Raw genomic sequence first — 12,039 nt, 5'->3', positions numbered from 1 at the left:
AAACTCCTGACGTAGCGTGTGTTGAATGGCGTGCAAAGCATCCTATCGGATAATTCTAATTTTCCATCCTTTCCTTCTTTTTATCCACACAAAACATTACACTCCAACAATATAGCGGTTTGGAATAACAACTGACGCATTACAAGATAAATTATCCAAATATCTCGTGTTTGTTTCTTTGGATAAGATGTTTAGATATTTTTATTTGGACGATACTATTTGTACTACATTTACTGATGATAGTTTGATGTAAGGAAATATTCTAAACCAGTGGAGTTACAAAATTCCACAATTGATACGTTAACTCGTTATGTCGTTGTAATTTAATCTAGTATAATTGAGTGCGCACCTTATGTGGGGACATAATATTTGTTGATATGTTACGAAACACTTTTTAATGGTATGGACTTCATAACAAAATAGTCGATGATAATTAGACGTCATGATGTCTCATTATTTGAAACTTAGATCTAATTATTTATTCTTCAACTAATAAATAAAGTAAAGTTTTTAAGTTTTCAAGTTAAAGGTTTCTTAGTGAACGTACCAACTAGAAATTTTCCAACTCATATTTCTTATATTATTAGTACTTAAGTAAGTTGTTCCATCCTGAATATACATCACACTCTAAACTTAAAAGATTTAAATGGTATAATAATTTAGGATATAGACATCTAACCAAAAGGTAATTAAAATTGCGAACAAAATTGATTCAACCTTACTCCATGCAAATTGTACTCAACTCAAATATTTTTTTAATACAAGCGATAGTCTTAATTACAAAGAAAAAGGAGACTAATGTGTTATGGGGGTTCAAATCAGAGACCACTCGTATGCAAGTCAATACTATTTTTAACTCAATTGAATCTTACTATAAATAAACATTAAAATAATGATTAGAAGCTATCATAATTCACACGAAGCCAAACCCTGATAATGCAAAAGAAGACCAATAAAGTGGGGAGTGGCATGAGCAAAAGTGGAAAGGCACGCAATGGGCATGGCAAGAAGGCTTTTGTGACCTTTTTGTAAGCATACAAACCCAACGAAACAAACAGACAAACAAGTAGTGGGGTGCGGGGTTGGGGAGGAAGGAAGTCATGTTATTATTATTGTCTTTGTTTTTGCTTCATGAAGAAGTGAAAATTTTGAAAAGCGTGTGGTCCGTACAAAGTAAAAGTGAGTTCAAAGACCCTCTACCCGCTGAGGAGATAATTGATGGCCTCTCTGGTCCCAGAAATGGGTACTGTTTTGCTGGTTTGCGATAATTTGATTGGTTTATGATTCTACTCGTGTCCAATAATATTCCAAGTTGGCCTTGCTGTTGTTTGGCTGTAATTTAACCTTTAACCTAACCCGGACGGGCCACCATCCATGTACTTCACCTAGCTAGTTGGGGTTGAAGCCTCAACACTTGAGGACACTGTACCCTACTTATAAACAAAACCCACCTAGCAAGGAAAGCGACCACTACTTACACTAATATGGCAATGTTGGAAAAACTTACGTGGGGTTGTTTTTGTTACGAGAAAGTGAATAGTCATAGAATAATTCCGTTGAATTGAAATGTTCCACCATTATGTACGTACTGTCACGTGATAAGAATAATCTCACATAAGTTTCAAATAATTTTTGATCTGATACTAGCATGTTCTCTTATCAAATGATTTGGAATCATATGTATTCAAATCATCAAATTGAATTTCAATTAGTTTTTATTGAATTAAGTCCAAAACTAGATTGGATTGGACTATGATTTACAATCCAACTGCGATCTACTAATTGAATTGCAAACTTTCTGAAGATTAATGGTTTACAAACAAACTCTTTTAGATTTTTTGTTGTAGCTTTTACAGAGGTTGAATTGGGTAATTTAAATATAGCATGATTATTAACCAAATCTAATCCACTTTAGCACAAGTAAAAATAGAGCAAAACACATTCATTTGCTTTACAACCTAACTTTATATTTCCTTCCGCTCTTTCTCTCTTCACACTCTCCTCGCATGCACCTTTTTTTTTCTCCCTTCCTCCCTCTTTTGTGAACGAAGTTTTTCATGTGCTATGGAAAGTGTGTTGTAGTGTTAAGCCAAATACAAATTTTGGTATATGCCTTTTGATTCTCATCTCAAAATCCACCCCACGTCCCGAACTCTTTCTTTCTCAGGACCCACAAAAAACTTACCTTTGATTGTTCAAAATTTCAAACCTCTTATAGTACCCAAATTCAATGTACAAAGAAAGTGATGTTCCCTCCTCAACTCTTGATCTAGCTAGTCTCTCATAATAAAGAGTCATGATCATGAGAGACCCATTAGAGCACTTTCAGCTGTGCCCCCCCAGCCCGGGCAACAGGGGGCCCAAGCCCCAGTTTGATGTTTTAGCTGACTTCAACTGCCCGGACAGCTGGTGGGCTCCACAAGCTTGGGCAGGTTCGAAGGCAAGAACATCATGGGTTTGCTGACGTCAGCAACAACAAAAAAATTGAAAAAAAAAACTAAAAAATTTCAGAATTTTTTAAATAAATACTTTGTCATATTCTTCACTTCTCACACCAAACTCTATACAAATTCCTCTCCTTATATCTCATGTGAATAGTAATTGCTCTTAGATTGCCATGGCAATGGATGGAAACATCACAAGCCTTTTGCAAGGGCTGCCACTATTCACATGAATAGTAACAGTCATTGCCTTACCCTTACCATTTGCCATGGCAAATGGGTAGAAATGCTCTTATACAATATTGATTGTAGTCTAGGGAAAGTTTCTCCAAACACATCTCAGGTAAACTCCCTCGTCTGTGGCAGACTCAAAATTTTGTCTACATAAGGGCATGGTGGATTGTGGACTAAATTAAATAAAAGAAATTTTTTTCTTCCCATATAGCGAGCTAAGTGGGACTTTGTGAGGCTGAAGCTATTAATAAGTAATACTATGGGGAATTATATTTTTATCTCTATCTTTCTAATCATGTGATATAATCATGTGAGAAGAGAAATGAACACATCTATGCATTACGCTTGTAACATGGAAGTTAAAAATAACAATAATTAAACTTTCAGATTTTGATCACATAATTATCCAAATCTGGCAAAGGTTGTGTACTTACTAGGGAAGGCTTATCCAGGCACGAAAGAAACAAAATTTCCTAAGAATTCCTCTGAGCAATAAATTATCAAATTGAAAATTTCCTGAGAATCATAAAATTTTAATAAGAGTGCATAGCACGTGTATTAGTGGACTAGATTTAAAAAATTCAAACAAACTTGAAGGAAAAAAATCAAATCTCACATCAACTCTATCACTTTCTCATGGAAGATATTTTGCTTTTCCTATGGAGGATGTTCATCCTAAGAATGCTTTCAAACAGTTCAATTTTAGGCAAATATTTGTTTCGCAAAAAACGTTTTGTTTTGGCAATGTCATTTTCATTCTTTTACAGTGTGTTTGGATGCGGGAAATAAACTTGGGATTTTGACAAAACTCAAAATTTCTAAACTGACATGAACCAATTCTTGTGTTTGGATTAAAAAAAACATAGAAATTTAGAAATTCCGCATGGGAAAAAACATGAAATTTGGAGGTCATAAATCCCAACTTTAAATTTTATCTAAAAGTCGTAATTTCTAAAATCCCAAGAGAGATTGAGTTTTTAAAAAAGATAACTTTACAAATAAAGGTTAAATTCCGTGTTTTAAATCCGTCACCCAAATAAGAAACTTTACAAATTCTAGAATATTAATTTACGTCAAGCTAAACAAGAAACTTTACATATTCTAGAATATTAATCCAGAAATGAGCAATTCTCATTTCCCTGTTCGAAAATGCTGAAGATTCATTATTTATAAAACTTCTTGGAATATAGATGGATGACAAACCCAAAAGGGCTCTTGGGGTTTTCATTCTCAATTTTCATGTAAAAGCTAGCTCATTTCTAAGTGTTCATACCAAACATCGAAAAGAAATGTCATATATGGATTCTCAAAGTTCAAATTCTCACAAAACTAATATTATCTTATAATTGATGTTTCGACTTGTTGGAAGAACAAGGTCATAATCTTGATCACCTATGCTCTAGAAGAAATTATAGACTAGTGCGGATACATGTATGTGTTTTCCTTTGGTATTTTATGCACTTAGATTTTAGTACATCTAGGAAAAATAAAACCCTAAAAACCTGCATTAAACCCCAATTATGGAGCTAATAGGGTCTAGCTCATTGAAAAATGACCTTAATTTGTAGATCAGTGGTCTTAGGTTCGAATCCCGAAGGTACCTTGGTAGTGTATGTGTGAGAAACCCCCTCTTCTTGTAGTTTAGCCAAATTAGTTAAAGTGAATGTGCTCCCCACTCTGCACGCCCGAGTTCGAATTTTCTTTCCACGTAATTTAAATTAGATTAAAGTTTTGAATGTTAAAAATGTTGTATATGTTGGGCCTATTACAAAACATTGGGCTTGACCCAAAGCAATACAATGACAAAAGAAAAAACCCAAAACCCTTTCCAACTTCACTTCTTTTTTATTCCTTTGTTGTCAGACGTTTCTATTATCAATCACCATGACTTGACGCCTCTTGGGGGAAAAGTTAATCACACAAAAAACAAAGGAAGATAAGCCCCAACATAAAATGCCAACAATTCCTTGACAGCTATATCATACGTTGCAATTTTATGTAACAAAATGGTTCTGATGCATGATATGGACATGAAATTATGTCCTACGCAACAATAAAAATTTATATATATTTTCGGCAATCGGCATCTTTTTTCCATGAAAGACAACTATTGTGTGCTACTCAAGTTGGCATGTAATTACAAAGTAGCTGCAGAGAAATATAAATCATTTGGAGTCTCTCTCTTATTTTATGGAGTGGTGATATTAATTAGGATTTGCTTAGTGATAGTGATTATGGTGAAGATAACAATTTCATTTTTTTATTGCTTTAACTTCAAATAACTTTGTGCTTGTTTCTTGGTTTAATATTTGTCGGGGAAGCTTAAGGAGAATATGCTTACCAGTGACTTGTGATCTCCTTGGTGTTTTTGTATCTCCCTTTTTAGTCCAATGTTATTGATTTACCTTGGAAGAGAGAGAGAGAGAGAGTACACGTGGAGAACAGTATAAGTGGGTGCAATGTAAGACAAACTGCAAATTATTCAGATTCACTCATATTATAACGCGTGTACATCTATTGATATTATACTCTGAAGCTAAGGTATAGATGAATCCAACGTAATTCTACTTATTTAAAAATTGAGAAATAAAAAATACGATAAATGAAGAGATGTGCATATTGAAATAGAATCGACAACTACTTTGGAGGCCCCTTTAATTCCCTCTCTCTTATTTTCTTCTGAAAACTCTGTCAACATCTAATGACATGTCTTCCTTCAACTGAAAAAGAGGTTTTCACAAAAGAAAAGAGGATCATATTAGACAGAACTAAACAACTCATAAAAAGACATTGTTGGCAGCACAGGTAAGACCATCAAATTTTATGGGAATGTTGCTAAGCTGCTCATTCCTAATTTTCTAGTATTTGGTCGTTGGCCAACTTGTATTTGATTTGAATCACCATCTTAAATGCCTCTCAAAAAGTAGTTTTCCATCAATTGGAATGGATCACATAATGTCAAGTCAAAGTTCAACATCATTTGATCATCATATATGTTTTTCTTTGACTTTATTCACAAATAATAGTGCAGTCAGTTGGGTGACTTTCAAATCATTCGTCTTTAATCTACTAATAGTTGTGTATACTTAGTTGGAGGTTTTTGGTTTAACTCACGTGGATGCGAGAACGCTATATATTTTTAATGAATTTGATATCTAATTGTGATGACGTTTTATATTAAATATATGCAAAAATGGATCTATAATTAAAAAAAAGTGATATTATATAACAATTTTGTTTGTTTGATGTGAATAAATGAAGTCCTTAATGAACTCGTATAATAACAATAATAATGAAATATTATTACATTAGTTGGGTCATATGTTTGTTGTACGTATGGTACTATTCAAACTAATAATTAATATGCTAAATTAACATGTCACAACGGTGTATTAAATACATCAAAAACATTTTCATTTCATCTCACTTACACCAACCACTGTCAATCCTCGACTCGTAGCAAGACAGCCTATGTTAGTAAATCATTTCGTGAGTGAGGGCCAATAAAGTAATTTCAGTACCAGCATGTAGCGACCGTTGAATTTAAAGTTGTATCATCAGCATGTCCCCCGTGAGAATATGCACGAGGAGGCAGTGCACCAAGTCAAACGGAGAGAGAGTGCTTCATAAAAAGTTGCCACGTGGCAATAAATGGCGCCCAAAGTTGTTCAGCGAACCAAGAACTCCGGAGAAATTACATCACAAACTTAAAGCACAAGGCCCCAAAAACCTCACTCTCTCCGCCAACCAAGGTCTTTGTACTAAATCCCAACCAAAAACCAACAAAATTATGTCCCTAAAAAAAATAATTTAAAAAGTGTGACATAAAACCCCATTAACCAAATTCAGAAAAAAATTCAAATATTTGGATTAATTGTCAATCTTATCCAATAAAAATGAGATTTTTCAATAAATATTATGTTAAGAATTAATTACATATTTTTAATATCAACTGTTGAGTTAAATTGAATGTATATACATATTAAATCTATCAACACATATAATAAATATAATAAAATGATTGAAATTAAAAATATATAACTAATCCTTAAAACATTTTGGTATTGGATTAAATTTGGCCTTTGAAATTTATGAGTTTGACCAATTTGGTATTTTGTTTGCATTTCTATTTTGGTGATTGGATAAACACTGTCCACAATCCCAAGAACCACTCTCCTACTTATACCATTTTGCTATTCTCTTCCTCTGTTTCTCTCTCTCTCTCTCTCTCCTCTCTCTCTCTCTTCAGAAACCAGAACAAAAAGTTTGGATCTTCAAGACAAGAAACAAAAATGTCGAAGAAACCAGAAGCCTCAAAGAAAACAGATGATGTTTTCGTTGGGTCGATTGACCAAGGAACCACCAGCACCAGATTCATAATCTATGATCGTTCGGCGCGCCCAGTTGGCTCTCACCAGGTCGAGTTCACTCAGTTTTACCCTGAAGCAGGGTAAGCAATCAATCAAAAACTCCACCTTTTTTTTTTTTTTTTTCTTTCTCGTTTTTTTTTTCCTCTAATTTTGATTTTTGTTGTTGTCTCTGTTGTTTTTGTGTGTTGTGGTTAGATGGGTTGAGCATGATGCAATGGAGATACTGGAGAGTGTAAGAGTGTGCATGGCTAAGGCGCTGGACAAAGCCACGGCTGATGGGCACAACGTGGACAGTGGGCTGAAGGCTATTGGGTTGACTAATCAGAGAGAGACGACTCTGATTTGGAGCAAATCCACCGGCTGTCCTCTTTACAATGCTATTGTTTGGATGGATGTACGTACTAGCTCTATTTGCAGGTACTGTTTCATTGTTTGTTCATGTTTAGGATTTTGTATATTTGAAATCAGGATCTTCAATTGCTCAGTTTGTGATTTCTCATACATATTCATAGATTGAATTTTGTTGATCCTGAATTGGGATTTTGTTATTTTTGGATTTGGATGAATATGATTGATAGTGTTTTTGGTCAAGGTAGGAATATTGATTATTAAGATATGTAATTCTGCACTGATTTTCCTGCTAACGATTTGTTTTTGTGTTTTATTTATTTATTTTATCAATACCCCTTCTTGGATGATTTGAATGGTAGCTGGATTTCCTTTGTTTTCGAATTTTGATCAATGCCCATTTGATGGAGTATTTATGGTAAACTGGGTTTTCATATCGGGATTGTTACCATGTTTTGTTTTTTTCAAATTTCTATTTGCCTGTTATTATCATCATGTGCGATTTTGGAGTTGTGTTATGATTGTAAATTTTCTGGTTATTTTCTAACAGAAAATTGGAGAAAGAATTATCTGGGGGAAGAACTCATTTTTTGGAAACATGTGGGTTGCCCATAAGCACCTACTTCAGTGCTTTGAAGTTGCTCTGGTTGCTGGAAAATGTGGATAAAGTGAAAGAGGCTGTGAAATCAGGGGATGCTCTCTTTGGAACTATAGACACTTGGTTAATCTGGAATTTAACTGGTGGTGTCAAGGGAGGGATACATGTTACTGATGTCTCAAATGCATCACGGACAATGCTTATGAACCTGAAGACCCTTGAGTGGGATAATCCTACATTGAAAACCTTAGGAATTCCAGCTGAATTTCTTCCCAAAATTGTCAGTAACTCTGAGATTATTGGAAAAATTTCCACGGGATGGCCAATTACTGGAGTCCCAATTTCTGGATGTCTTGGTGATCAACATGCAGCAATGTTAGGGCAAGCTTGCAGGAGAGGAGAGGCCAAAAGCACATATGGGACGGGTGCTTTCATACTTCTCAACACGGGTGAGGAGATAATTCGGTCAACGCATGGGCTTCTAAGCACTGTGGCATTCAAACTTGGCCCCAAAGCTCCTACAAACTATGCCATAGAGGGATCAATTGCTATTGCTGGAGCTGCAGTTCAGTGGCTTAGAGACAGTCTTGGGATTATTAAGAGCGCAAAAGAGATCGAGGATTTGGCATTGCAGGTTGAGTCCACTGGTGGGGTTTATTTTGTGCCTGCCTTTAATGGATTATTTGCTCCGTGGTGGCGTGATGATGCTCGTGGGGTTTGCATTGGTATTACAAGGTTTACAAACAAGGCTCACATTTGTAGAGCAGTGCTTGAGAGTATGGCCTTCCAGGTGAAAGATGTGTTGGATTCAATGCACAAAGATGCTGGAGAGAAGGGAGAGGTTAAGAATGAGAAGGGGGAGTTCCTGCTCAGAGTGGATGGTGGTGCTACTGTTAATACCCTTCTAATGCAGATTCAGGTTTGGGCATTGTTCTTTTTCTTTTGTTGCTCTAATTTGCACTATGTGGCTCAGTTTTTATCAACTTTACCTCCTTTTCATTTATGTTTTTCTGTTCATAATCTATAAGTCTTCTCTGAGTTCTCTCTTTAGTTTTTGAGTCATCCATAGTGATATTGTTTTTGTAACTTTCTATGATTTACAGCTGTGCTTTCCATGGCATCCTCTTAGGTATGTTGTTCACGTGTCAAAGGGAGCGTCAGTTGTGTAGTCTAACAACCAACCAGGAAAATATATGTTTGACATTTTCTCCAGTATGTGAAAACTGGCCAGATTGTGGAGGTTTTATCTAATGAACTATTTGCTTATGCATCTTCTAGCTTTGCATGTCTCAACTAAAAACTGGGTCCTTGAAGGAGACTATTTGGGATGGAATTTGAAACTATCAATAAACAATCTACCATGTTTTTGTATTATGGTATTATCGATATGAGGCACATTATCAATCCCTTCCCTTTATTCCTGTAACAACGACAAACCATCCTCAGCTTTCCTCAAAGAACTATATATAGATATTAGTACTACTTGCCCTGCAAACATGCAGTACTGCAAGTTTCTTACAGGAAGTGTTCCATTTTCTTTCGTATTAGAAATGGATAGCCTTTAGTAAAGTGTCTTCCACTCAATTTGATTGCAGATTATTTATTTATTTTTTCACACCTTACCTTTTCTTTTTAACAATTTTGTAGAAGACCATTTCTGTTGTTATAACTCTATGCTGTTCTCTTGTTATTGTTGTTCTGTAGGCGGATCTGTTGGGGAGCCCAGTGCTAAGACCAGCTGACATTGAGACAACAGCTCTTGGAGCAGCCTATGCTGCTGGATTAGCTGTTGGCATTTGGACCGAAAAGGAGATTTTTGCTGGTGAAGAAAGGGCTAAGGTTGCCACCACCTTCCATCCAAAATTAGATGAAGAGTTGAGGAAGAAGAAGTTGGATTCATGGTTCAAGGCTATTTCAAGAACTTTCGACTTAGCTGATCTTTCACTTTGATGTACTCTCCTGACTTCTTTTTTATCCTTTAAGTTTTTCTTTTTCTCTTCCTGTGTTGTTTAGTTCTGGGATGATGTTTTCTCCCTCGTGCAGATTTTCATAGAATATACAGGAGCAAAATAATCGCTAACTCTGACTGTTGTTGGCACGAGGACCAAATCTTTGTTGGCACCAGCACAAAAGGACCAAAAGTTGGAATGTCTTGCTCCTCACCTTCTGCACTTGTCAATGCATAGTTCATCTATTGATATGTTTCTGCAAGTCCCTATTAGTTGGCGCTTGCGGCGATTTGATTTGCTCAAAGCCATCTGATGCTTCCTACTAGTATAGTAATAATGCCATAGTTTGGCTTCAAAGAAATAATGTGATAGTTGCTCAACTGAAGATCTTGATTGTTTGGTATCAAATTGGTGAACTGCTTTTAGTGTTTCCTATTAGAGAATTACTACAGTGCTGTGATATATACAGAAAATTTACACCCCAAAAAAGAGGCACTTCAATCTTGACATTGCCAACATCCATTTCTCATGCTCTCCTTTTTAGATTGGCAATTGGTCTTGCTTGTGAACATTCTCAATTATCTGATTCCAAATTGTTAGACAAGTGAGTTAGATTCAGTGTTAAGTTGGAAACCTCAGAATGAATATCTGTCTAAGCATATAAACAGTTCTTGGACTAAGGCCTTTAGATGAAGAACTCTCTCTTATTCGTTGGATCAAACTAACTAATTTGATCAAACAGTTAAGACATAGAGCCTCATCTGATGACCTTAGATAAGGCCCTCACTATAGAATTCTTGCACCCTGATGTTGCCTTATCCTCAATGCACTGATTCATAATAATCCACTGTTGAAAATGAATTCTAGTCCAATTTTAGTTACTTCATGACTTTGGGACTGTTTTTGTTGAAATCACTTATGCTCATAAATGTTTTTGCTAGAAATGCTTTTATCGGAAGCACATTGAAATTTTTATTGAAAGTGCTTAGCACCTAGCCGGCGCTTCTCAAAAAAACACATTTATGCCAATCTTGTCATAATCGCATTTTAAATATTACAAAAACAATCCCAAACAAACCCTTTATTTTTCTTGTGTAACAACCACTGATTTAATTATTATGTATGTATGTTTAGAATAATCACTTTAATCAAGTGGGTTGCTTGGCAAGACCAAACCAATAAATAAATTACCTTTGGTTAGTTACCAACCCACTCAACATTTCTTAGTACACAGTCCACTCTGCAATGATATTGTTTTCAACCCATCAATTACAATTTACACATGGCTCATATGATTAAATTGTTCCCCTGGCAAGCATCCACCATGCTTTCTGGGAATCCAAACACATGACATATGATTAGTGACTTTTTAACTAATGTAAAAGCATAATGTATTATGTATATGTATATTGTTCTTTGGAAATTGAGGAGTATCAAACTCAAAGTCCCCTCATCAAATCTCCACCGTTCGATCAATTCATCGACGGCCACAATCTAGACACGTGGCCGGTTGTTTTTAAGACAATAGGTAACTTTAGCAAATGAATGGTGGGTGGGGACATTTTAGGAAACACAAGACATCTTGTTTTCATTTGAATTGAATCTTTGGTTTAATTAGATTTAGCTAAAGTAATTTATGGTATCCATCCTACTCTAATCATGAGATGCCACTATCCCTCCCCAATTTTTCTTCTTTTCTTTTTGTGCTTTACCTAAAAAAAAATATGAATTGAATTGAGAGATAGAGGGGTTATAAACAATGAAATGCCAATCCAATCCCTTGACATCATAGGCATATAGCTTAAATTAGTAGCTAGATTCTAAAGAAAGAATGGATGCTTAAAGGCGGAGAATCAGCACATTTTTTGGTTGTCAAATGAACTTACGAAAGCTAAAATGCTATTTCTTATTTTTCTCTAATTAATAGTTATTAATAATTCTGAGATTAATCACTGTAACCCACAATCACAAATGAACTACTTTAAAGTCACACTTGCACTAACTTATGCACATATATTATTCGTTTTTAGTGCCATTTTATTGCGGAATGCTACATTACTCTTCCATTTTCTCCATTCTCTTTCTCATCCTGCAATGTT

At 35.2% G+C, this 12,039-nt stretch overlaps 1 protein-coding gene across 1 annotated transcript; it reads left to right on the top strand.

Annotated features, from left to right (window-relative positions):
• Positions 6,760-10,456, top strand: LOC18781759 (glycerol kinase). The gene is made up of 5 exons (XM_007215751.2): positions 6,760-7,125; positions 7,241-7,462; positions 7,944-8,910; positions 9,696-9,942; positions 10,035-10,456. The coding sequence occupies exons 1-4, from the start codon at positions 6,767-6,769 to the stop codon at positions 9,939-9,941; spliced, it is 1,794 nt and encodes a 597-aa protein (XP_007215813.2). The 5' UTR covers positions 6,760-6,766; the 3' UTR covers position 9,942; positions 10,035-10,456.

Source organism: Prunus persica, chromosome G3 (assembly GCF_000346465.2).
Source record: "Prunus persica cultivar Lovell chromosome G3, Prunus_persica_NCBIv2, whole genome shotgun sequence".
NCBI lineage: Eukaryota > Viridiplantae > Streptophyta > Magnoliopsida > Rosales > Rosaceae > Prunus > Prunus persica.
The sequence above is the reverse complement of the archived record's forward strand: the minus strand, read 5'-3'. Positions and strand labels throughout refer to the sequence as shown.